The sequence below is a fragment of the Tubulanus polymorphus genome, chromosome 9 (genome assembly GCF_964204645.1).
Source record: "Tubulanus polymorphus chromosome 9, tnTubPoly1.2, whole genome shotgun sequence".
In the NCBI taxonomy this organism is placed as follows: Eukaryota; Metazoa; Nemertea; class Palaeonemertea; order Tubulaniformes; family Tubulanidae; genus Tubulanus; species Tubulanus polymorphus.
In genome coordinates this window covers 2180858-2206713 of record NC_134033.1, presented here as the reverse complement: position 1 = coordinate 2206713, position 25856 = coordinate 2180858, and the positions used below count along the sequence as shown (strand labels likewise).

Genomic DNA, 25856 nt, shown 5'->3' with positions numbered 1-25856 from the left:
TCACAACGAAGTGAAAATAATGGAAACAAATTTGTAAAATGATGTGTTTGCAAATTAAATTTAAGTATATTAAACCATCTCATCACACTTCCCTGATTAAACCATACGTGTACAAAGCAGTATGACAGTCAAAGCTCGTTTATACTGCCATCCGCCAAATACCTATCGCCAAGAAATTCATTGTTCAATTCGTTCGTTAGCGATGAATTCATCGTGTTCAATTTGTAGAATGTGTTTGCAAAATATACGATATATACCACACGTATTTTATGCAGTACGTACAAAGCTCGTTTAGACTGGTTACCGGTCTTTATCTTCAATTGAATGGGACAGGCAACCAGTCTGCCGTAACCGCCAAATTCACCCGTCGCCAAGAAATTCATCGCTCAATTCAATCATTAATTAGCGATGATTCATTGTGTTCACCACGAAGGGAAAATAATGAAAATAGATTTGTTAAATGTGTTTGTAAAGTATACGACATTGTACACAATACTAATCAGTATTTACGTACATGGTGTCCCGAAAAAAATGTCACTCGGATTTTAGAGTGGATATAACAGGGGCGGATCTAGGATTTGATAAAGGAGGTTCTGGTGACACATGGGATTTGCGAATCCTGTATCCTGTATCAAATAGCCAAAGATAAGAGTCGAAAAGGAAGAGTGGTCTAGCCCCCCTCCCCCTCCCATGAAAGTCACCGGACAACATCAACTATATTTTTGAAACACTCAATTACGAATGGTTTAGTTTAATAAAAATTTACTCAAATTTAAAAATTTTAAAAATAAATCTTTTTGGGCACCTTGAAATTTTGAGGAGGGAGTGCTCCCCCTGCTCCCCCTCGAGTCCGCCACTGATACAGGCAATATGGCACTAAATGCTGCCAGATTCGTTATAACGTTATATTTTTCACATCCTCCCCGGCAGGGATTCGAACATGATGGCATCGAGACTGCCACTTACGAAACACTGCCGGCACATCAGACCGAGTGCGCAGCTTAGATGTTGTCATTATTAGCCAATCAGAAGATATCCCGTTTTATTTCAGCCCGGGTTTTCCCATTTATAGTTCTTCCGTGAAATTTTACCTCAGAGATTATACAACGAGCAATCTGATTGGCGCCGCATGTTTTCGCGCGGCAAAGCTGCGCATGTACCTGCGCACCCGGTCTAGTGTAGACTGGTCGCCTGTCCAATTCTGCGCCACCTGCATTCGCAGTCGGAATAGAACTGAAGGTAGAGACCGGCAACCAGTCTAGCCTTGACCACGCGACATAAGGCTTCTGTTGGATTGTCCATTGACCAATCAGCGAACGTTTTACCGACCAAGGAAGTATGTCGCAAGTCGATATATGCCGTCATGCGCAACAAGCCAGGGAGTTGGTGGTAGCGAGTTCGGGGAAGCGATACCGCACCCCTGGGAAGCGAGGATGAAACGACCTCTACTGCATTTTTAACTGCCTCCACTGGTCGAACGTAATGAACCATCTGATCTCAAATAGAATCCGCCAATTCATTTTCGGTTACAACTTTCGTATAGAATTCTAGAGTGAAGAAAACGAACACGCGAAACAAGAGGCGATTGAGTGGTTTGTGATGATTTCAAGACAAGAAATTTATTATTATTTTGTGTCAAAGGATTGAGAGAAAATAAAACGATATTTATTATTATACATGAAATAATGCAACCGTGAAAGGACGCACTATCGGCGACTTGCTATTTCTTCTTGCCGCCTGTCACTTTTTGGGCGGATTTAGTAACTTTGCCCTCGCCGGGTTCCATTTTATCGACCGATTTGATGACGCCGACGGCTACCGTCTGCCGCATGTCACGGACTGCGAACCGGCCCAACGGTTGAAAATCGCTGAACGCCTCTACGACCATCGGTTTGCTGGGTACTAAGTTAATCATCGCCGCGTCTCCGGATTTCACCATCTTCGGATTTTCCTCCAAGACTTTTCCCGATCGACGGTCGATTTTCTGTCGAATTTCGGCGAACTTGCAGGCGATGTGAGCCGTGTGACAATCGAGCACGGGCGCGTATCCGGCGTGGATCTCTCCCGGGTGATTTAGTACGATAACCTGAAAACGAGGATTTGGATTAGTAAATGCTGGAAGGCTTCTGTGGCAATTGAGTGACCGCTAGGTGCGCTGCAGAGCGATCTCGACGAAAGCAGACGCGGGAGGATCAACGTGAGGATCTGAGTTTCCATGCGGGCAACGAACGACAACTTAATTTCCGAGTGCCCTCTAAATTTCATAATCCCAACAAATCGAAGATGCACTTCGGAAATATGAATGAATCTAACGCGAGTTCGTTAAAATTCAAAATTGTAAATCGATATTCGGATTTCAGGGACGCTCCGATAGTTGATATGGTCAATTTTGATAATCGTGAATGGACAAATTCGAATAATATTTCATTTAGCAAGTAAAAATGCCATATTTATTTTGTGGATGCATGGAAGAAATGCGATAAGTTGCACCAGAGAGCTTAAAATTCAAAATTGTCTATAATATAGGCGCCCTCCCACAGCAAAGAGTAGTACTCCTGTCAGCTAACCTAGGCTAGGTACGCCCTTGTTAAGTTGCTAAAATGGATATCATATCTAACCCGAAAGAAGAACGCGTGAGTAAACAACCTACCTGGGCCAAAAATGATTTCGCCTCTTTGGGCGGATTATTCTTCGAATCGCCGGCCACCATTCCTCGTTTGATATCCTTGACAGAGACGTTCTTAACGTTGAATCCGACGTTGTCTCCGGGCTGACCTTCCGGCAGCGTTTCGTGGTGCATCTCGACGGATTTCACCTCGGTAGTGACATTGGCCGGGGCGAACGTGACGATCATGCCGGCCTTCAGTTTACCGGTTTCGATACGACCGACTGGCACCGTTCCGATACCTGGATAACAGTAATATATAAAAATATACATTATCATTAGCATTATTATTATTATTATTATTATTATTATTATTATTATTATTATTATTATTATTATTATTATTATTATTATTATTATTATTATTATTATTATTATTATTATTATTATTATTATTATTATTATTATTATTATTATTATTATTATTATTATTATTATTATTATTATTATTATTATTATTATTATTATTATTATTATTATTATTATTATTATTATTATTATTATTATTATTATTATTATTATTATTATTATTATTATTATTATTATTATTATTATTATTATTATTATTATTATTATTATTATTATTATTAGAATTATTATTATTAGCATTACTATTGTTATCATTACCACCAATCTTCTTTTTTTTCTCTAGGGGCCTGATCGCCCTAGTGATTGTACAGCCTTTAAGGCTCTGTTCAGGTCCCTCATCATCAATCTACTTATTTGTTATACATTTTATTCGTAATTATAATTGATGATGAAATAAATTACATTACATTAAACAGAGCTGAACCACCGGTGAATCGGTAGAGAGAAAGCCAGTGCAATAGCAAATATAAATTAGAATTTTTAAAAAAATATATATATCCTATCTGGAGAGAGGAGAAAAACTTAGAATGAAATGAGATAACGGTGACTTTAGAACTTTGTTACAGGGGGAACAGGTCATAGAAATACATACCGCCGATTTTGTAGACATCTTGAAGCGGAAGGCGCAATGGCTTATTCACGGGACGTTCAGGCGGCAGGATATTGTCCAGAGCATCAAACAAAGTCTTTCCTTTCGTATCGGGGTGGTCTTTGCGATCGGTACAAGTCCATCCCTTGTACCAGGGCATATTTGCGGACTCCTCTAGCATGTTATCGCCGTGCCATCCGGATATGGGAACGAAAGGAACCGACTTCGGGTTATAACCGACCTAAATAATAACACCGCACATTGGTTATGAAATATTTTTACGTATAGCAGGGAAGTGTGATGAGTCAGTGAGTCACCCAGTCCAGATAATGTTTGTTCCCACAGTGAGCCCCGTCGCTCTACGATCCCACTGTTCATCAGGGTCCAGTTCCACAGTTGTGAGTTAGAGTTAACTCTGAGTTAAAGTTAGTTCATTTCGAATGAGTTAACTCATAGTCAAATCTTAACTCAGAACTGTAGAAATGGACCCAGACTCTAAAGGTACTTGGTGAACAGTATATCAGAAGTGACAACGGGCCATTTTTTCCTGTTTCAAGTCAGATAAAAACGTCGTAACTAATTAAAAAGTTAGCCGAGAGCAATCGGTTCTATAAAGGTTCGTCTGCACCCCACGACAGAATGAACAAACATTATCTGGACTCATCACACTTCCCTGCGTATAGCTTCTACTGAATTGACTAAATGATAATCGGGTCCCAAGACAATCAAGTCCGACAGCTTAAGGCTCAATGACAATAGAGTCTGACAACTGAAGGCTTAATAAACCATTTTACAGTTGCTAGCCGCCATTTTGTTAGGGTACTTTTGTCCCGTATTGTTGGGTCATTTTTTTCTATTTTTTTAAAAGTATCCGTGATGCGTGTTGTATCATATTTCATCTGTCCATGGATGGATTTTGACAACTTCAGCAACATTCAAACCGCGTGAATTTTTAGTTTTCAGTTATGTAAAAATCATTTCTCAAATTTACAACAATGCGACATGAGAGCGATATAAAAATCGGTGGTCAGTTTTTGCCGTGCGCATAGAAATCAAGGGTACTGAACTTTGAAGTTCGTTATTTTCAGAAATAATTTTCTAAAAAATCCAAGCATTTCAAGAACTGTGCGCATAAATGCCCCCTTTCAGGTGAACTTTGAAATTTTAAGATATCTTGCCTAGTTTTTTTCCTATGGCACTTTAACTGCAGCGCGTGTATTGTCATTCCGAGATTCGGCGCTGTTTTCTTTGCGTGTATTTCAGTATATGGGTGTTATTTTTTCATTTTTACTACACTTGTCTCTACGGAAAATGGTTTTAATTGTTGGTACGAGTATCAGGTTTTAATATTACGGCATTAATACTGTATTCCGTTCTCCGGCGCTAGTTCGTAATGGCTGTATTGGTAGCCGCTTTTACAGCAGGCAGAGGCTTACGTACATGCACCCAAGAAAACCCAAAATATCACTCTTTTGTTGTAAATGCAATCCACACACTTCTTGCGATTTTGTGATGGTAGATGTCACTTTTTACTTTTTATCACCTGTGTCTGACATTAGGATACTTGATACTTGATATGTCACCACCAAAGCAAGAAAACGTTTTCCTATATTTTCTTCCCAATCTAATCAATCTTGTGTGTACTTAATAGAAAGTATTCATAGAAAGTAGCTGAATATTTGCCCCAACCCATTTGTCCAGCTTTTTGACCACTTCTCAATCCATCTAATTTCAGTAGATTTTTATGTAAATTTATTGATAGACTACTGATTTAAATGGTCATCATACTCGATTTTGAGTGTTATATTTCTTTTCTTCTTCCATCTCAATATAGGCCCATATATTCTCTTCCCGCGCGCAACTTCGAATACGTGATCAAAATGCCGTTCAGTCTCGCTGCTAAAACTGGTAAAAAAATCCCTTAAACTCCAACATCTCTAATGTCTTCGATCTATTATATTGCATAAATGACGTAATATTAAAACCTGATACTCGTACCAACAATTAAAACCATTTTCCGTAGAGACAAGTGTAGTAAAAATGAAAAAAAAACACCCATATACTGAAATACACGCAAAGAAAACAGCGCCGAATCTCGGAATGACAATACACGCGCTGCAGTTAAAGTGCCATAGGAAAAAAACTAGGCAAGATATCTTAAAATTTCAAAGTTCACCTGAAAGGGGGCATTTATGCGCACAGTTCTTGAAATGCTTGGATTTTTTAGAAAATTATTTCTGAAAATAACGAACTTCAAAGTTCAGTACCCTTGATTTCTATGCGCACGGCAAAAACTGACCACCGATTTTTATATCGCTCTCATGTCGCATTGTTGTAAATTTGAGAAATGATTTTTACATAACTGAAAACTAAAAATTCACGCGGTTTGAATGTTGCTGAAGTTGTCAAAATCCATCCATGGACAGATGAAATATGATACAACACGCATCACGGATAGTTTTTAAAAAATAGAAAAAAATGACCCAACAATACGGGACAAAAGTACCCTAACAAAATGGCGGTTAGCAACTGTAAAATGGTTTATTTGATGACAATCGATTCCGATAGCTGAAGGCTAAAAATAACAATCAAGTCCGGTTAGGCTCTGATTTGCTGTCGCGCGCAACTGAAGGGTTAATACCTTTAGCTGCAGTGTACCCGATTGTCGTTCAGCCTTTAACCCACGAACCCGATTTTATTGACTTCACAGGGGCTACTGCTAGATGTATGGGAGTAAAATGTAGCTTAGATCAACCAGTATCCCAGTTACTTTGATAACGTGATATAACTACCCAATATATCGCGAAACCATTCTCAAGAGTGAGACTTGAGAATGGTCTTTAGGATAAAACCGAAAAATCGAGGTTTTGATAAATTCTTTATAGTTTTTGATGTTTTATAATCTCTCTAAAACTTGTGATTGTGGGACTCATATTTCATCCCAGTTACTATTCTTTGGAACACTGGATGAGGCTCTACAGCTCTCCCAGTTAAAGCTTTAGATATTTGCATTCTTACCTTTTTCAGGTAGCCGCTGACTTCCTTCGATATCTCTTTGTATCGTTCCTCGGAGTAGGGCGGCTCCGTGTTGTCGATCTTGTTGATGCCGACGATCATTTGTTTGACGCCGAGGGTGAAACATAACAGGGCGTGTTCTCTGGTCTGTCCGTTTTTGCTGATGCCGGCTTCGAATTCACCGGTGCTGGAAGCGACGATCAACACAGCACAATCCGCCTACGAAAATCACCATCAAGCAAAAAGTCAGGATAATTCGAAGTCTGTAGGGTTAACATGAAAAATAACTCGTAAAATATAGCTGCATAGCAGCGATAACGGGTTTCTGCCTATAATTGGTTCATATGTCGCACTGGGAAACGTACAAAAATTTCATCGGAAATAATTATAATCCGTGCATAACATATGACTATTTCCAAGAAGCGCAACCTGGGTCAACATTATGCTGGCTATGTGGATCAGTAAGGGCTACCACGTAAAAAAGAACTGATGTACCAAGTCTAGTCAAAATGGCTTTGAGGATACCAAAGATATGGTCCCCTGGTGGCAGTTGAAAAAAGTCTCGTAAATAATTACTTGAAGGGTTGCGTGGCGAGTCTGCATCAGCTCGGCCAGTTAATACAGGATTCCGGTACAGAATAATCGCTTATCTCCAAAATTCACATAATTCGATGATTTTTTTGATATAAGCTCAACACCCGTTTGTTCATCTTGAAAAACAAATATGATTGCATCAGAATTCCCACGACCCAAAAATCCTCAATCTTCCCAGGATCTTCGCCGCCTGATGGAACCGTTCTAATACCATCGATTAACTGAGCGCTAAGACATGAGGCATCGTTAGCGAGATCTATCTTTCTATTTCAGTGAAGAACCTTCGACCCGCAGTCGCCACCAGGGTCCAGTTCCACAGTCCTGAATTAAGATTTGACTATGAGTTAAATCATTGAAAATGAACGAACTTTGACTCAGAGTTATCTCTAACTCACAACTGTGGAACTGGGTCCAGGATCTATGAACCTTGGATTATCGAGACCGGTGTCCGGCGGTTTAAACCACTCGCGGCCACCTGTAAAATTCATGTTAAAACCTGTGAATGATATTTACCTGGGATGTACCGGTGATCATGTTCTTGATGAAATCACGATGTCCCGGAGCGTCGATGATCGTGACGTAGTACTTTTTCGTTTCGAATTTCCACAAAGCGATATCGATGGTGATACCACGTTCTCGTTCGGCCTTCAACTTGTCCAACACCCAGGCGTACTTGAAAGAACCCTTTCCCATCTACGAAGAGAAGGAGATAACGACTTTTCATCAGGAAAACAAATATATATTTAAAAAAAAACTAACTCATCCAAACTAAGACTGGTCTTAATTCGTTAGATTGGCTATTGAACTTAAATGAGTTTAGACTGGTCTTAAGTTGTTAGATTGACTATAGAACCAAAATGAACTTAGACTGGTCTTAGAACCAACATGAATTTGACTGGTCTTAAGTTATTAGATTGATTATAGAACCAAAATGAGTTTTATTCTAGTCTTAAGTTGTTAGATTGGTTATAGAACCAAAATGAGCTTAGACTGGTCTTAAGTTGTTAGATTGGTTATAGAACCACAATGAGTTGAGACTGGTCGTTTAAGCTGTTAAATTCACTAGCTGTATTTCACGCATTTCGCGTACCACTGATGGCTCAGTAATAGTTTCCAATAGGTAAATTACCTCTTGAGCTTCTTTCTCGAATTTCTCGATAGCTCTCTTGTCGATACCGCCGCATTTGTAGATCAAATGTCCGGTAGATGTCGATTTACCGGAGTCGACATGTCCGACTACGACGATGTTGATGTGAATTTTTTCCGTTTTCGGCGCCATTTTTATGTTCTGAAATTGAAAAACAAAATCACATATTTTTCTGATCGTCGCTTTCCCACGTCATCCTATATAGACTTTCATCCATGACTGTTGGTCGATTTTAAACGTTTAGACTGGTTTTGACTCATAAAAATCGAATTGGGGGCTTACGGTTTCAAGTTGAAACTGGTTTGATATTTTCGAACGGCAAGTATTTCAAGATCAAACCCCCTGTATCTTAAGCGCATTGGGTTTGTTAAGGACACGATACACTTATTCTCAACTATTCTCTTATATCTAACTCTGTTGTTTTACCGATTTGAGATTCATGCATATCATTATGTAAGCCAAAGTGTATTTCATGGCAATGAATTATTATCTCATTATCATTATAACTATCAAACCGATCAATTAGACAAATATCAAAGACTATTCCTAATTTCGTTGTTGAAAAAAAAACTGGTGGAAGGCTATTAACCTGGCCTGATCTTGACCGAGGTCGATGAAAAATTGAGGAATTGATCTGCGCGATCAAAACTGGATAAACACGGGTAATAGGGTATAGGGTATCGGCCTGCTCTATATATAGTTTGGACTTGTAGGAATCGATGGTATAGAATATCGATAATTTGAACGCGTTGAATTAGATAACTCAAGAAAAGATTAGAAGACGAAATAATCGATTCATGGAAGACGATAATCTAATAAAGATGCCGAAAACACCGTGCATTGATTTCGTATGATCTGACAATTTAAAAGTATGCGAATTCAAATTGAAGTTTCGTTTTGATCGCCATAAAAAGGAGATTATATGCGAACGTAGGAATGTGGTCTTTCATAAGGCTTCATCTAAATAGTAAACGTTTGAATAAGAGTATAATTTGAAAATTGATTAAATGTTTATACAGTATATAGACTACTCAAAAAACCTTGATCGGAGCGAAGTCTATAGTATGAAATAAGAAATATATATATATATATGAACCTGATCATAATTTGATAAGTCTAAGTTTAAAAAGTATTCGAATTCGAACGAAACAGTTTTTTGATCGATCTAAAACGTGATACTGAATTAACGAAATATCAAATTTACCTTTTGATCGTTGACAGACGACTTGTAGGTGTTCTCGCTGCGATGGTCAGATCCAGAAAGGCCGGCGACGCGAGGGCGAGCTGGATTGTTTTATGTACAAGTTCGAATGGTCATAGCATTTCTTTTATATAAAATCTACGGACTTGCAGGAACACGCGTGCGCTTTCAATGCGAAATCCCCTTGGTGATTTAGGGGTTTAGTCGTTACGGCTAGTGCGCATAATAAATGCCGGCCACGATTTCGTGAATTCAGTATTTCGGAAACATTGTTTTAAACGGTACGCGTGGCGATTCGTAATGCGGCATCAGATCTTAACAGACGTACATAAATAATATGCCTTTGTTAATGCAGTACAATTTTGGGCACGTCTGCTGCGCGTGGTCAAGCGATCGATTCGTTGTATGAAAGCATGAAATATATTTTGCGCCTTTCACGACGCATTCTACCCGGTTTTCTGAATGTCCGATTAACCACGCGATCGTTTTTAGACCCTCAGTACGACGCGATTGGAACCGCGCTTTAAATACGATTTTTTTAAATTAAAAAGGGCACTTTCCTTTTGCAAGGGGCACTCATGCTTTAGATGAGGGCACCTTGTCCTCGCCTTTTCAGGGAGGGCTAAAGGGGAACTCGTACTTTAGAAGAGGGCACTATACGCGGAAGATGTTGAAGAAAAGGGCACTTTTTTGCCTAATTTTTAAAATTTTAGGGGCACTTTTGGTTTGGAAGATGGCACACGACATAAGGATAAATGTGAAGACGAGGCAATTTTTGCCGATTGTTAACAATGAAGGGGCACTTAGTCGTATTCTGTATAATTGTTAAGGGGCACTTTTAAAAATTATAGGGGCACTAGGCGAAGTTGGCGACAACCATTCTTTCATGGGTTCGCCAGTTTCATTTTTTATCCGCATCTGTTGAAATCTTGTCTCGAATTCGTTTATTCTGGATTGCTCTGCTAGCCTCTAGAAGCCCTCTAAAAGTCTTCAAATGGTACCATATTTTCAAAATTTTCTGGGGGTGGGTCCCCAGACCCCCCTCTATGCACTTCGCGCCTTCGGCGCTCGCATTGACCTGGATACTGGGCGTGCCCTAAGATCGCAAAGGTGCCCTTAAATTTCCTTCCAATACCGTCTACCCATCCCCCTGGATCCGCCCCTGCAGTTCCACATAACTTATCCATATCTTTTGAGAAATAATTTGACTCTGAATCCAGGTCTGTATTTTGTATTTTGTGGATCTAATCGAAACATTACCCCGTCTTAGGATCAAGTGTTTGAGTGCGAAAGCTCATTCAAAAAGAAAAATATCAACGTTAAAAAATCAAGACAATTGATATGAAATGTAAAAATATGTGAAAATCGTGTTTCTGCACGTATCGTTGGTCATTCATTATGTTCGCTGGACTGTGCCGAAACCGCAGGCCTGTGCGCGCACAGTTTTCACTCACAATAATCGGGATTCGAAACCACTCGTTCGCACATCAATACAATTCACAGTTTATTGAACCCATTTGAGTAGACTAGTTGCCTGTCCCACACAGGTAACCAGTCTACACAATTGAGTAGATTTTAATCTATATAAAATATCTATGACTAATGCTTAGAGTTAGTTTTTCTTTTTTTCAAAATGCAACAAATTTTAGATTTTCGATATATATGTTTCGAATCTATTGACTTTGTTTCAACATATTAATTATGATCACATGACGTTCATTGTTCAAAATGGCGGAAGACATGGAACTGGACAGAGAGAATTCTCAACGACCCGAAAAGATGTTTACGTTGAAGAAATGGAACGCGGTGGCTATGTGGAGCTGGGATGTCGAATGTGATACGTGTGCTATCTGTAGAGTTCAAGTTATGGGTAAATAAATACGTTAGAATGGGATTAAAGGCGACCCCTACGGCTACGGGGCGTAAAGAATCAGAATTTTGTCTTTTTTGACTTGTAAAAATTTTTTCGTCAAAAGTAACTTATTTTGACTCTACATACCTCCCTAATTGATAATATACAGAAATGAAAATTTTTGGGAGGGGGTACTAAAGTGCAATAGCGCCGAAGCTTGTTTCGAAAGTTACTTCAATAATTGATAATATACATTTCTTTCGTTTTTTTTTCAATTCAGATGCGTGTTTGAGATGTCAGGCTGAAAATAAACATGAAGATTGCGTCGGTAAGCAGAACCTTTTTTCTGTGAAGAAAAATGCCTCAAATTCATCATTGAGAATACAATGATGAAACTTCTTATGGATACAAGCAAAAAATTTCCAGTTTTGCCTCAGCAGAAAAGTTTGAAGATGTTAAAAGATGTTTAATTTACATCACAGTGAACCTCGTTATTTCGACATTGGTCGTTAAAAATAATCAATTTCGTCCCAAATAAGAAATACAAAAAACTATCGCTTACAACAAACCTGTTCTGGACTCCTGAAGTTCGTTGTAACGAGGTTCTGCTGTAGGCCTATATACATAAAGAACCATCGGTTAAAAGGAGCAGATTTTCTGGTGCCCTGAATGAAGTTCGTCGTAACTTCGATGCGGTGTGGGATTCTATGTTGGATCTCGTATCTAGAGAAGAATTGTATAAAATCGCGTCAATAATGGAAGATTTCTTATACCAAAATACTCTCTACTCGTGGAACCAGTTGATCAGAAGTTGGTTATGGACAACCGGTGGATTAGTACCGTAGGAACAATGAACTATTGTGCGCCACTATGTCAACTATCCACCGGTTAACTCTAACCAACTTGTGAGCAACTGCAGCCCCAGGGCCAGGTTCCACAGTTCGGAGTTAAAATTTGACCCGAGTTAACTCATCGAAAATGAACTAATTTAAACTCAGAGTTAACTCTAACTCACAACTGTGGAACTGGGTCCTGAATTCCAAGGTTAGAGTTAACCAGTGGATAGTTGACGTAGTGATAATTAACTGTTCATTGTTACTGTGGTATTTATCCGCCGGTTATCTCAGTTAACTCATTGAAAATGAACTAATTTTAACTCAGAGTTAACTCTAACCCACAACAACTATGGAACCGGATCCAGAATTGTATTTAATTAAGCCTGGGTTTTGGGAATTTGATTTGATTTTTATCGATTTTCGTACTTTTTTTTCCAGTTGTTTGGGGAGAGTGCAATCATTCGTTTCACAATTGTTGTATGTCGTTGTGGGTGAAACAGAACAATCGGTGTCCGTTGTGTCAACAGGAATGGGTCGTGCAACGCATCGGGAAATAATCCGTCCGCTTCTGGCGACGAGTGAGAGGAGAAAATCTCACCACATTTCGGACGAAAATTCAAATTTAAAACTTTAAACGGCTCGTTTATAGAGGACTCCGCGTAGAGATTAACGGCTCATTTATTCGGAGGATTTGTAAACTTGGCGAATTCGGACTTGTGACTTAACGGAGTTAGGCGAGTTTCAGGGTTGACTGGAGCGTGTACTGTTAACAGCAAGGTCTGGAAAATTCTCTAATTTCAGTGTATTTTAATGGAATTCCCAGGCGACTTTTTCGAAAGGTCACAAGAAATTTTCGACCAGATCACGTGTTCCTTTGCGCTCAGTCTCCCGAGTGGATCGATCCTAGAATTTTACTCTTAAATGCAGGCGTCGATAAATTTGTCTTGAAAATCATATCAAGGCAAGCCGTGTGGCGTAACTTAACGAAATATTGAATTTATTTATTATTTTCAATCGAACATTACTATTTATATCACAGATCTTTTTTCGTAAAAAGTGCACGCATTTCAAAAACATGAGTTTTACCGTGTAAATGAATGATGAATAAAATTATTAACTTATGCTAACATTTCATAATCGTTATTATGGTCATTATTTCTGGATTTAATCCGTTTTACGAACGTAAAGTTTCTCAAAAATGAGGAAAAAAAATACAAGGCACCACATGGAAATAAATCTCTTGACGAATGTATGAGTAATCGCAGCCAATGGCTGTATTGTAACAAGTTACTACGGACAGATGTATTGTAACTAGTTACTGTGAATAAATGTACTAGTTACATCGGATGAACTGTATCTCGTTATGACTGCTTACATTAGTATTATTAGAGTTACAGTAGAACATGGAATCCTAATGTATTGTAACTAGTTACAGTAGAACATGGAATCCTAATGTATTGTAACTAGTTACAGAAGATTGATGTATTATACCTAGTAACAACAGATGGATAAATTGTAACTAGTTTCTACATGTTGATTTATTGTAACTAGTTACATCAATAGATGGATTTATTGTAACTAGTTACAACAACAGATTGATGTATTGGGACAAGTTACAGCAACATATTGATGTATTGTAACTAGTTACAACATATTGATGTATTGTAACTAGTTACAACAGATCGCTGTATTGTAACTAGTTACAGTAACAGATGGTTGTATTTCTCAGATGGTAACGTCGTTCCACCGATGTCTTTTAACCGTTTCGCGATACGTATTCACCGTGTGCTCGCGTATTAGATGACCTTCACCCCAGCCGAGGCGGACGAGACGTTTCTGCGCGGAATGCGGCATGTGCGTTTTCGGTATGGTCGGACTCGGGTTGAATTGTTCGACGTCCTGCCAGTATTCCGCGTGTACGGGCGTCGAGCGGTAACTGTAACACAGCGATTGAGTGGTTCGCGGGCGCACCATCGTCGCCGCGGGGATCATTTTACTGATCGCCTGCAGACGCGGGTAACGTCTGCTCTGAGTCATCCACGGATCACACTCCGTTCCGACTACTAGAAAAAAAAATCAAACAGAAAGTGAAAATCAAACAATAGTGAATTGACTAAAGGAGTTTATTGAAATGGAGAAATTTTGTCAGTCTAAACGAATTGACTTGTTGTTAGTAAAAACGGATCTAAACTCGAAACTGCAGTCGAAATATTTATAATCAAGACTGAGGACCCACAAAGCCTACTGCGGCAACTTAGGATTAACAAAATGTTCATCCGACTAAATCAGGTTTCGAGCGATCTCTACTGATTCCAGGATTCTCTTCTGGTGCGTTTCGTTTTGACCAGAATACGATCTCCCTATTCCGCCGGAAAGTATCCGAGAACGAGGACCCACAAAGGCTGCTGCGGCAATGGAGTTTTCGTACTCACCGGATAAATCTTCAGTTGATTTCGACTTTCGATTTCGTTCAGCGTTTTGCATCGCTTCATCTTATTAAAAAAAGTTCATTTGTAATTAAAGTAGTTAATTTTTTAATTCCGCTAAAAATTTCGGGCGAACACTTACCTTTTATACTATTGAACAACGTTGAATCAACTGTTGATTGATTGACACTTCGGTAACTATTGAAAAGTCTGTAAAATTGAAATAATTACCAGTAATTACCAGATTCCGGATTTATTTTCCCTGCAGGGAATATTAGATCCTTTCTTGAATAGATAGATTTTAATTTAAACTTTTGCTGATGAAGAGTGACACAAGGAACCTCTTGATAAGAAACAGCCCTCACTGAGGATATCTTATAATTTAATCAGGGAATTTGAATTTTTGGTGTCTTGTTGTTCTTGCTGGTGACGAGTGACACAAGGAACCTCTTGATAAGAAACAGCCCTCACTGAGGATATCTTATAATTTAATCAGGGAATTTGAATTTTTGGTGTCTTGTTGTTCTTGCTGGTGACGAGTGACACAAGGAACCTCTTGATAAGAAACAGCCCTCACTGAGGACATCTTATAATTTAATCAGGGAATTTGAATTTTTGGTGTCTTGTTGTTCTTGCTGGTGACGAGTGACACAAGGAACCTCTTGATAAGAAACAGCCCTCACTGAGGACATCTTATAATTTAATCAGGGAATTTGAATTTTTGGTGTCTTGTTGTTCTTGCTGGTGACGAGTGACACAAGGAACCTCTTGATAAGAAACAGCCCTCACTGAGGATATCTTATAATTTAATCAGGCAAGTTTTGGTCAAGCATCAGGGAAATATCAGGGAATTTAGGATTCCCTGATCTGTAAGAACCCTATTTGGATATCTCATGATTTATATTTCTAATCCATGGACTATTTTGTCAAGGTCAGGTAAATATCAAGGGATCAATTTGAAATGAAAAGATTTTTCCAAAGATTTTCACATTCTTAACACAAAAATTTACTTTGCAGAACTTTTGGCACTATTCACAACCATCTCATCCCTGTTCAGGGGCCGGTTTAAGACTGGTCTTTAGTTGTTAGATTGGCTATAGAACTAAAATGATCTTAGACTGGTCATAAGTTGTTAGATTGGTTATAGAACTAAGTTTGTCTTAGACTGGTCTTAAGTTGTTAGATTGGCTATAGAACTTAGTTCGTCTTAGACCGGTCTTAAGTCTAAGCCCTGTCTATGGAACCGGCCCCTGCTAGGTATTATTCTGTGAATCGATGTCTTCGTAAAGATTTAGTTACCTTCGCTTGAGACGAATGAATCGAACTTGATTCGCCGATACGAATACTCCGTGTCTGTCTGGACACTGGAAATACCGGCGACCGATATAACAACCGTTGTGAGTACCAACTAAAATAGATAATAACCTCACGATATTAAATTATGATCATTTACTGACAGAAAGCGTGTTTATACAGAGTTATCAATCTAGAACCCCTTTATAGACATTCACTTGCGCAAAATACAAACTTCTCTTTTTGAAAGTGTTCATTTTCAATTAGAAATGTCTCAGGTGAAGAAGTGAACACATGTGAAGTGTGGACGATCAGTTTGTGAAAGTTTGCTGATAAAATGTCTAATATCTGGTGTTTGTAGTTCATTTTCAATTAAAAATGTCTCAGGTGAAGCACTGAACACATTTTTAGAAAGTGTGCTGATTAAATGTCTAATATCTGGTGTTTGTAGTTCATTTTCAATAAAAATGTCTCAGGTGAAGTTCTGAACACATGTGAAGTGTGGACGATCAGTTTGTGAAAGTTTGCTGATAAAATGTCTAATATCTGGTGTTTGTATTTCATTTTCAATTAAAAATGTCTCAGGTGAAGCACTGAACACATTTTTAGAAAGTGTGCTGATTAAATGTCTAATGTCTTGTGTTTGTAGTTCATTTTCAATTAGAAATGTCTCAGGTGAAGTTCTGAACACATGTGAAGTGTGGACGATCAGTTTTTGAAAGTGTGCTGATAAAATGTCTAATATCTGGTGTTTGTAGTTCATTTTCAATTAAAAATGTCTCAGGTGAAGCACTGAACACATTTTTAGAAAGTGTGCTGATTAAATGTCTAATGTCTTGCGTTTGTAGTTCATTTTCAATTAGAAATGTCTCAGGTGAAGTTCTGAACACATGTGAAGTGTGGACGATCAGTTTTTGAAAGTGTGCAGATAAAATGTTGAATATCTGGTGTTTGTAGTTCATTTTCAATTAGAAATGTCTCAGATGAAGCACTGAACACATGTGAAGTGTGGACGATCAGTTTTTGAGAGTGAGCTGATAAAATGTCTAATGTCTGGTGTTTGTAGTTCATTTTCAATTAGAAATGTCTCAGATGAAGCACTGAACACATGTGAAGTGTGGACGATCACAAATTGGAAGAATGTTGATTAAGCGTTGAATGTCTAGTAGGGGTGCAGGGTCCAGACTGGTTCGAGCTCAATTTAAACATGCATAGATCAATAGCAGACGATACACGGGTTGTTTGGAATGAATACCTGGTTGATCGAGTTCGATTCCGACCCATTCTCCCGGTTTGGTAACGATCGAACCTTTGAAGCGAACGGTCCCTTTGAAAATCCCCGACGGCAATTTCACTTCAACTCGCTGTCCAATATTCACATTTATAAACAGAACCATCATCAACTGAACTACGCCTTTTAGACAGAGGCAGATTGAATATTATCTCAATGTTGTGAATGTGTTTTGGCTTTAATTCAGCCTTTTCTTCTTTTTGCCTTGCTCTTTTGCCTTCTTCTCTCTTCCTACTCTTAGTTCTTGTTTTTGGAGGACAAATTAAATCTGTCTGTCATGTCAGTCTGTGCAACGAACTTGGAGTTGGCTTGGCTTTTGGGCCTTCTATCTACAAACTAGAAGAAAAAAACAGAAATAATTAAAATTGTATTGCTTTCATTCAAATTTCCTTATTTCTGGATGCTTCACATTAAGAAGACACATACCTCCTATAAAACTGGGCGAATTAAATCTTCAGTGGACTGAAGTCGATTTCAGTAAGACGGCGGCCATGTTGTTTATGTAGCAACCATCGATTTTTGACAGCAAATTCATTCCACCAATGTTATTTACAACTTTCTATCGAATTAAAACGTTGTATTCGATCGGAATGGAATAAAAACATTACAAAGCTCTCGTATTATCTGTATTTTGCGTATTTTCGAGTGAAAGTCGATGGATAAAATAAACACGGTTCTGGGATTCGAACCCATCCAGTTCTTTTCTATCCATCGGGCACCGAGCCTTTCACTTTTAGAATAGATAGTGATTAGCACGTGGCCTCCCTCCCAAATTTATTTACGATACTCAAAAAAGAATCCCTCAAGGTGGAATTTTTGCCCAATTGTCCCTCGATCGGGTCGAGTACCCCTTCGGCGACAAAAAGCCGAACTACGAGTCACGTGACCTAAAGATGGCCGCGTCCATGTAAAACAAAAATTTCAAAATTTGAGCATTTTCGCAATTTTTGAATAGCTCGTCGACCCTCGATGTCGTTTGAAGTATCGAGACTGTTTTTGTGATTGAATCGAGATCAGTTTAGTCGACATTTCTATCGGTTAAAATTCCAAAAATTATAGGCTGTATTGATGATGGGAGGCAGCGACGATCAAGATAAGACGGCGGCCTCATCGTCAGCCGGTGATCGGGTCAGCCACCATCAGCCTCCTCCTCATCTTACGATGGAATCGATGAAAGTAATCGCTGAATCTGTAGGAATTCACGGATTATCGGACGAGGCGTCGACTACGCTCGCAAACGACACCAGTTTCAGATTGAAACAAATTGTACAGGTCAGCAGTCGGGCAGTGTAGTAGGTAGTGTACAGTTAATAGTTATCATAAAAAATATAATTATTTTTTTTTCTTTATATATAGGAAGGGCTGAAGTTCATGCGTAATAGCAAGCGCAAACGATTGACCACAACAGATTTTGATCATGCGTTAAAAACTCTGAATGTCGAGGTAAACAAATAAATTAAATTTTTCGAAATTCTCAAAAAAAAAATTGATAAATGAATTAAGAAAAATATTTTGAACGACTGGAAATTTTTACTTTAAAGACATTTCACCCTTTCAGCGCTGACTGAAATGTAATGCAACCCAGTGCATCAAATAACAGGCATAGTGCGCCTACACCACAGTGCGGTGTATCGTTAGTCACTAATATCTAACTGTATTTGACGGGTGCTGCCATCTTTCAATTAAGAGATAAAAACTAATTATCAATAACATCAATACATTGTGATGCGGTGTACTAGCAAAGTCCATCACCGATTTATTCATCGCACTGCAGTGTAATCGCATTGAAAGGGTCTCTAGGTCCTGAGTAGATATTGTAAAACTAAAGGGCGGATAGAAACTACCAATACATCGCGGTGCGGTGAAGATGCGTTAATTCGAAGTTGTAATCGAAGTTTTACTAACTTCCGCATTATTGATTTGTTTTTGACAGCCGCTGTACGGGTTCCAGACGCCGGATTTCATACCGTTCCGCCACGCCAGCGGAGGCGGCCGAGAACTTCATTTCACCGAGGAAAAAGACCTCGATCTTCAAGAACTGATCAACGGAGCTGGTCCGAAAATCCCTCTGGACGTCAGCATGAAAAGTTAGTAACCGATAGTTTTAACTCTGAAACGGCTTCCAGCAGAAAAAGCCTGCCATCGCAACACAGGGTCCCTACAGCTCCTTGACTCCTTAAAAACTCTTTCAAGCTTAACAGAACGTGCTTTCAAATGTGCTTGAAGTTCTTTTTATTTGAGAAAAAATATCTGAAAATCCTTGAATTTTGAGAAATAGGCGATGAGAAATGTTTGTAGTTGTACATAGACTACTCCTGATTCGGTACAGTTGTGACCAGGATTTTCTATTTTTACCCAATTAGCCAGTTATTGAATTAGAAACCAAGTTGAGTGAAGGATAAGAATTTGATTAATAAAATCGCTGAATTACTGGTTTATTGAGATAAACAGTTCCAATTTAGCAGGAGTCTAATTAGAAAAATTCTCCTTTAGAGCCATTTTAATCCAGGCATCACTGATCTCAAACCACTTCAAGCTCTAGTTCGCTAGTTCTCAAACCACTTCCAGCGAAAAATAAATTATTTTGACTAAATATCTTTCTACTGCAGCTCATTGGTTGGCCATCGACGGCGAACAGCCGGCGATCCCGGAAAACCCGGCTCCGATTTCGACGGACTCGCAAAAACAGGAGAGCATCGACCCGGCGTCGAACGTCATCGATAAACTGCAGCTGAAACCGGGAGCAGACGTCAAAACGAAACATCGCGGCGTCAAACAACAGGAGGTCGTTAAACTGAAACATTACACAACGCACGAATTATCAGTCGTAAGTTTATAATTTCAATACCGTAGCGCCATCTATAGAGTAGTTTCCGCTCAAATCAGATCTTTTGACTTGAGAGTGATATCTGAGTTGGATGGTACAGTAGACTCCGCTCAAGTCTGATCTTTTGACTTGAGAGTGATATCTGAGTTGGATGCTACAGTAGACTCCACTCAAGTCCGATCTTTTGACTAGAGAGTGATATCTGAGTCGGATGGTACAGTAGACTCCGCCCAAATCTGATCTTTTGACTAGAGAGTGATATCTGAGTCGGATGGTACAGTAGACTCCGCCCAAATCTGATCTTTTGACTAGAGAGTGATATCTGAGTCGGATGGTACAGTAGACTCCGCCCAAATCTGATCTTTTGACTAGAGAGTGATATCTGAGTCGGATGGTACAGTAGACTCCGCCCAAATCTGATCTTTTGACTTGAGAGTGATATCTGAGTTGGATGGTACAGTAGACTCCGCTCAAGTCTGATCTTTTGACTTGAGAGTACTGATATCTGAGTTGGATGATACCCAAGCTCAAGTTTAAATAGATATCCTAAGAGTGATCTTAGAAATTTAAAACAAATTTTAAACGATGTGAAATTCAATTTCAGGAGCAACAGTTATATTATAAAGAGATCACGGAGGCTTGCGTCGGGTCGGACGAAGGCCGTAGATCGGTAGGTATAACTCTAACCCCGAGATTAGGCATTTTTTTCATCGGAAAATTTTTCGACTAACTTTCTTCTCGTTTTACAGGAAGCTCTACAAAGCATCGCGACCGATCCCGGACTTTATCAGATGTTACCGCGATTTAGTACATTCATCGCCGAAGGGGTAAGTTAAAAATGCGTTCCTCGTTTCAGTTTGGATTTGGGTTGGCACAAAAATACGAAGTCAGCTTCTTCAATTCGTGAAAAATTTAGATTTTTAATTCGTGAATTTTATTCGCGGCTCCTGCCGTACGCGAAAATTGGGGGAACTTAGGAAGTAACCGGTTTTAAAACGATATTTCACAGTTTGCAAATACTCGGGAATTCAATAAATTTCTCTCTGATCTGGGTAATATTTGTGGAACTCATATTACGCTTAGCGTAGCATAGTTCTGGGATGTAAATTTGCCTGACAGGGACTTTCTTCGCCGATCTTAATCAAAAATCTTCTGACCTACTTCGCAATTTTCGTTTCAGGTGAAAATCAACGTCGTTCAGAATAATTTAGCTTTGTTGATTTATTTGATGCGTATGGTGAAATCGCTGATGGACAATCCTTCACTTTACCTCGAGAAATATGTAAGCAAATATACCACTTAGTAAGGGGTCTGATCCGAGATGCCCCAAAAATTCAAAATCAAACCATTTGTGAGGAGTGCAAGGAATGGATTCAAGGGGGGGTTAGGATGCCCCCTAAAATTTCAACAAATATTTTTTTCGGAATTGATGCAGATTCTCATGATTATGATCATAACTATATTTAGAATGCCTAAGGGACCTTGCAGACGACACTAGCATTTCAAAATTCCCTGGAGAGGACCCCAGACTTCTCATTCTTGGCTTTAAACTGTTGCACTTATCATCAGGGTGCCTCTTATGACCAGAAGAAATGGCCTACCCCTTAAGAGTCCCCCTTAATCATAACTCTAATAATTCACAGTGGGTGCTCTCTGTGCCCCCTATTGACGAATATTTTAAATATTTTCCAGCTACACGAGTTGATCCCGGCGGTCACGACGTGCATCGTCAGTAAACAGTTGTGTTTGAGACCGGACGTCGATAATCACTGGGCTTTACGAGATTTTGCTGCTCGGTTAGCCGGGCAAATGTGTCGGTAAGTCATATTACACCAGCTGGATAGCAGACGCTATAATGACTTCTGTTTGAGAGTAGTTTCTACTCTTTTCAACAGCTCAGCTACTGATACCAAAAATGTTAAAAATCCTCTCACAATCAGAATAATTCATAGTTCATTTTCAATCAAACCACTATTTTTCGATGTCAAAGATGGTTTTCCCAATTTTCAGACCCGACTAAGACTACTATTTGCGAGTGATTTCTACTCAAGAGCTCAATAACTGATTGCTAAATTATCAAAGATACTCTCAAAATCAGAATAATTCATAGTACATTTCAATGAAGCTACTATTTCTTATGGCAAATCTCAAATTTCTGGGGAAAAACTACTATAATTGAGTTGAGAATTTGTTTTGTCCGTTTTTCAGGTCGTTCAGCACGAGTACTAACAATATACAGATCCGTCTGACGAAACTGTTTAGTAATTCCCTGCAGACGGACAAGGCGCCGCTGGCAACTCATTACGGTGCGCTCGCCGGTCTGATCGAAATGGGTTCAGAGGTTCGTTCAGTTTAAACATTCAACGCGTAACCCTTTCAATGCATCTACACCGCAGTGCGATGTATAAATGGGTGTTTGACTTTGCTAGGACAGCGCATTGCGGTGTTATGTTTTCGGAAGTTTTGTTATCTATTAAAAAATGGCAGCACTTCTCGAACAGTGAAATATTATAAGTAACTGATGATACATCGTACCGCGGTGTAGACGCACTGAAGCACTATTCCTGTTATTCAACACACTGGAATGGAATTTTCTTTAAATGTTCTGCACTTTCGGGTATTAATTAGTCAGCACTGAACGGGTTAATCCGGTCTTATAATCTTGTTCATTTTCAATCTAGTTCAGTCCATTGCTCTCATAAGTTCGGAATCATCGAGCAGTTTGTTTGTAATTTCAGGTGATTAAGATATTCGTCGTGCCGTTGTTGAAGTCGGAGGGCGAGAAAATGAAACACGTTAACGAATCTCAGTTGATGCACAGCGCCGAGAAAATAGCGGCCGAACATATCAAGAGTTTACTAGTGGTAAAATTTCTAACATCTATCGTCCACGAAAAATTATCCTGGCGAATGTTTTGAGATTATTTGTTGCGTTACTATGGAAGAGCGATCCTTGACTCCTGGGGAGTAACTTTGATATCCTGCCTATAAAACAAGGCCCAGGTTGAGGATATACCCCTGGGCATGACTTTGTTACCCAATCTCTAAAACTGGGCTCTAGTTGAGGATTTACCCCTGGGCATAACTTTGTTACCCAATCTCTAAAACTGGGCTCTAGTTGAGGATTTACCCCTGGGCATGACTTTGATTCCCATTCTACAAAACCTGGGCCCAGGCTGAGGATTTGTACCCAGTCTATAAAACAGGGCCCAGAATCATCAATAGAGAATACACAGTGAAGAGATGAGATGAGAAGAACAGCATTTTCACCAAAACTATTTTCAAACTATCCGATGTGATACTTTCTATTCTATTTCAGAGTAAGATGGCGCCGGTTCTGAAACAAATCCGACAAAGTCCCGATCGAGTTGACGATTATATCGCGGAATACGGATATCTCGGTCAATCGTTGTGTAACGCGGTGATGAAAGCTCGCCATCAATCGACGACCTCTTCGTCGGCTAGCGCCCTCGCGGTGGCGTCTATTAAAACTTCTTCCATCCCGTCCATACAGGTTCGTTTCCGCTATTTGCATATTTTTCGCCAAAAAATTAATGAGTTTAAAACGGTGTTAGATTTCAATATACTTTTCGAGATCCCGAGGTCAAACCGATAGCAACTTCGAAAACAGTTTTACTTGTGGTTCCCTTATTTGATTTAGATTATGAACTGAGCTCTCACAATCCACCTTCCTGGGTCCAGTTTCACGAAAAGGTTTAACTCTTAAATTGATTTAATTTCTTCATTAATTCAGTTTATCTTAAATCGATTTAGGCCTTTATCCTTTTTGTGAAACTGGGCCCTGAGTAATAAGATTTCTGAAAATCTGTCTGCCAGATATATTTTTATCAAAATCAACTTGCTAGAGATTTCTCAAAATGTGTCTGCCAGAGATATAAGATTTCCTTAAGTCCGTCTGCCAGAGATAAAACAAAGACTTCTCAAAATGTATTTGCCACAGATAAAAGATTTCCTAAAATCCGTCTGCCAGAGATAAAAGATGTTTAAATCTTCAGCTTGAAAGATTCCAAGTTCTAAGAAATTGATTGAATTACAAAATCTATTTTATGATTTTTCAGACGCGAACGCCTCAGTTTCTCAGCATGACGACGACGACTCCGCGAACCCCGTCGATCGTCACATCGCGATTCCCCGGTCTGTCGAAGACTCCGACGACCCCGACGACTCCCGGCACCGGTCAACAGAAATTCGTCATCATGACTCCGCGTTCGTCGTCCGCTTCGAGCGTCGTCTCGGCGTCGGCCGGAATAACGACACAACAAAAACCGACGACTCAAACGCCGCAGCAGACGGTCGTTAAAATCGTGTCGGCCGCGTCGTCCATATCGACGAGTTCGACGCCGAAAATAGTCGTCGTCACGGTGCCGCCGTCTACGCCGACGACGAACTCGGCGACGTCGTCGTTGTCGTCCGGCGTCGCGACGGAGATCGGAGTTAAAAGCGTGTTCAGCACGCCGACGACTAGTTTACTGAAAACTGACCTCAATAAAGACGAGTGATAATTCGTGAATCGATTTATTTTGCGGCTCGTTGAAATGCATTTCTTCCGTTTTAAAAATGAGAATAAACTCGAAAGGTTATTTGTACGGAATAAAATTATTTGTACAGCAGTTATGTCTGTAAGGCCAAAAGCCTCAAAGGCTAAAAGTTAAGTTTAGGCTAAAAATGATACCTTGTTTCTCATTTCTGCTGAATTAAAAAAGGCCGCTGCCTATCTACACTGTACATTACATTACTCATTTCAAAATCATGATCATGCTTACACTAAATACACCGCACCGCGGCGTAAAGGCAAACGACATCATTGAATTTGACATCGCACTGAAAGAGCTAATATGCATTTCTTCATTGTAAATATGACTATCAACTTCATTTGAATGTTTATTTATACGAAATAAAATAATTTGTATAATATTGTCGGTAAATTAAGCGTTCGTTTTTGGTTTGTGATTCAGATCTTTGGTTCCCCAAGACTAACCATATTTGTTCGTTTAATCTCGCGACGAAACCTCGGCTTTTGAAGTGTTACCCGCACGCTGTAAGCAGTCACCAGGGCCCGGTTTTATAGACCGAGTATCAAAGTTATCCCTGGGGGCAAATCCTAAATCTGGGCGACAACCACCATAGTTACAATGAGAAACCATGGTTATAACTGATGAATTTCAAAATGTTTCCACGGATTATCTTCCTTCCACATCTATGGAACTTAGCCCAGGACTAGAACCCGCCGGTCAATCAGCAATGATCTTGTTTCCCCTAAACTAACCCTTTGGATTGTTCATTTAAAGGACTGGACGGTAGCCTTGAAGCGTTGCACAGGATTCTTGCATGCCTCACTCAGCAATGATCTTGTTTTCCTAAGACTAACCCTATTAGATTATTCATTTAACCTTATAATGGGAACACAGCCTTTTAGAAGTGTTGCCCGCAAGCTGTAAGCAGCCGACAGGACTCGAACCCGCTTGTCAATTAGCAGTAATCTTGTTTTCCTAAGACTAACTGTGGATTATTCATTTAACCTTACAAGGGGAACACAGCGGTTTATAATAGTTGCCCGCATGCTGTAAGCAGCCAACAGGACTCGAACCCGCTTGTCAATTAGCAGTGATCTTGTTTTCCTAAGACGAACCGTATTGGATTGTTCATTTAACCTCACTAACTGGACCACAGCCTTTGAACTGTTGCCCGCATGCTGTAAACAACCAGAGGCCAGTTGCACAGTCGTGACTTA

At 39.4% G+C, this 25856-nt stretch overlaps 4 protein-coding genes across 5 annotated transcripts; 2 read left to right on the top strand and 2 right to left on the bottom strand.

The window, feature by feature from the left end:
* Positions 1–1635: 1635 nt before the first annotated feature.
* LOC141911329 (elongation factor 1-alpha 1-like) lies at positions 1636–8515 on the bottom strand. Its single transcript, XM_074802325.1, has 6 exons — positions 8362–8515; positions 7746–7925; positions 6642–6857; positions 3627–3864; positions 2651–2907; positions 1636–2086 (listed from the first exon to the last, which is right to left on the bottom strand). Exons 1-6 carry the CDS (start codon positions 8509–8511, stop codon positions 1721–1723), a joined length of 1407 nt encoding a protein of 468 aa, XP_074658426.1. The 5' UTR covers positions 8512–8515; the 3' UTR covers positions 1636–1720.
* Positions 8516–11234: 2719 nt separating this feature from the next.
* On the top strand, positions 11235–13381 carry LOC141910759 (RING-box protein 2-like). The gene is made up of 3 exons (XM_074801539.1): positions 11235–11450; positions 11713–11760; positions 12707–13381. Exons 1-3 carry the CDS (start codon positions 11309–11311, stop codon positions 12823–12825), a joined length of 309 nt encoding a protein of 102 aa, XP_074657640.1. The 5' UTR covers positions 11235–11308; the 3' UTR covers positions 12826–13381.
* Positions 13309–17837, bottom strand: LOC141910758 (restin homolog). Of its 2 annotated transcripts, none has more exons than XM_074801536.1 (6): positions 17705–17837; positions 17243–17614; positions 15994–16102; positions 14837–14904; positions 14701–14760; positions 13309–14331 (listed from the first exon to the last, which is right to left on the bottom strand). In XM_074801536.1, exons 2-6 carry the CDS (start codon positions 17385–17387, stop codon positions 13994–13996), a joined length of 720 nt encoding a protein of 239 aa, XP_074657637.1. In that variant the 5' UTR covers positions 17388–17614; positions 17705–17837; the 3' UTR covers positions 13309–13993. The 2 variants fall into 2 exon arrangements, with proteins under 2 accessions (XP_074657637.1, XP_074657638.1); XM_074801537.1 differs by having other exon boundaries at positions 13309–14328.
* Positions 17838–18155: 318 nt separating this feature from the next.
* LOC141910869 (transcription initiation factor TFIID subunit 6-like) lies at positions 18156–25028 on the top strand. The gene is made up of 12 exons (XM_074801731.1): positions 18156–18550; positions 18635–18721; positions 19212–19365; positions 19888–20105; positions 20710–20775; positions 20855–20932; positions 21286–21387; positions 21798–21922; positions 22314–22446; positions 22844–22969; positions 23424–23618; positions 24184–25028. Exons 1-12 carry the CDS (start codon positions 18347–18349, stop codon positions 24622–24624), a joined length of 1929 nt encoding a protein of 642 aa, XP_074657832.1. The 5' UTR covers positions 18156–18346; the 3' UTR covers positions 24625–25028.
* Positions 25029–25856: the final 828 nt, after the last annotated feature.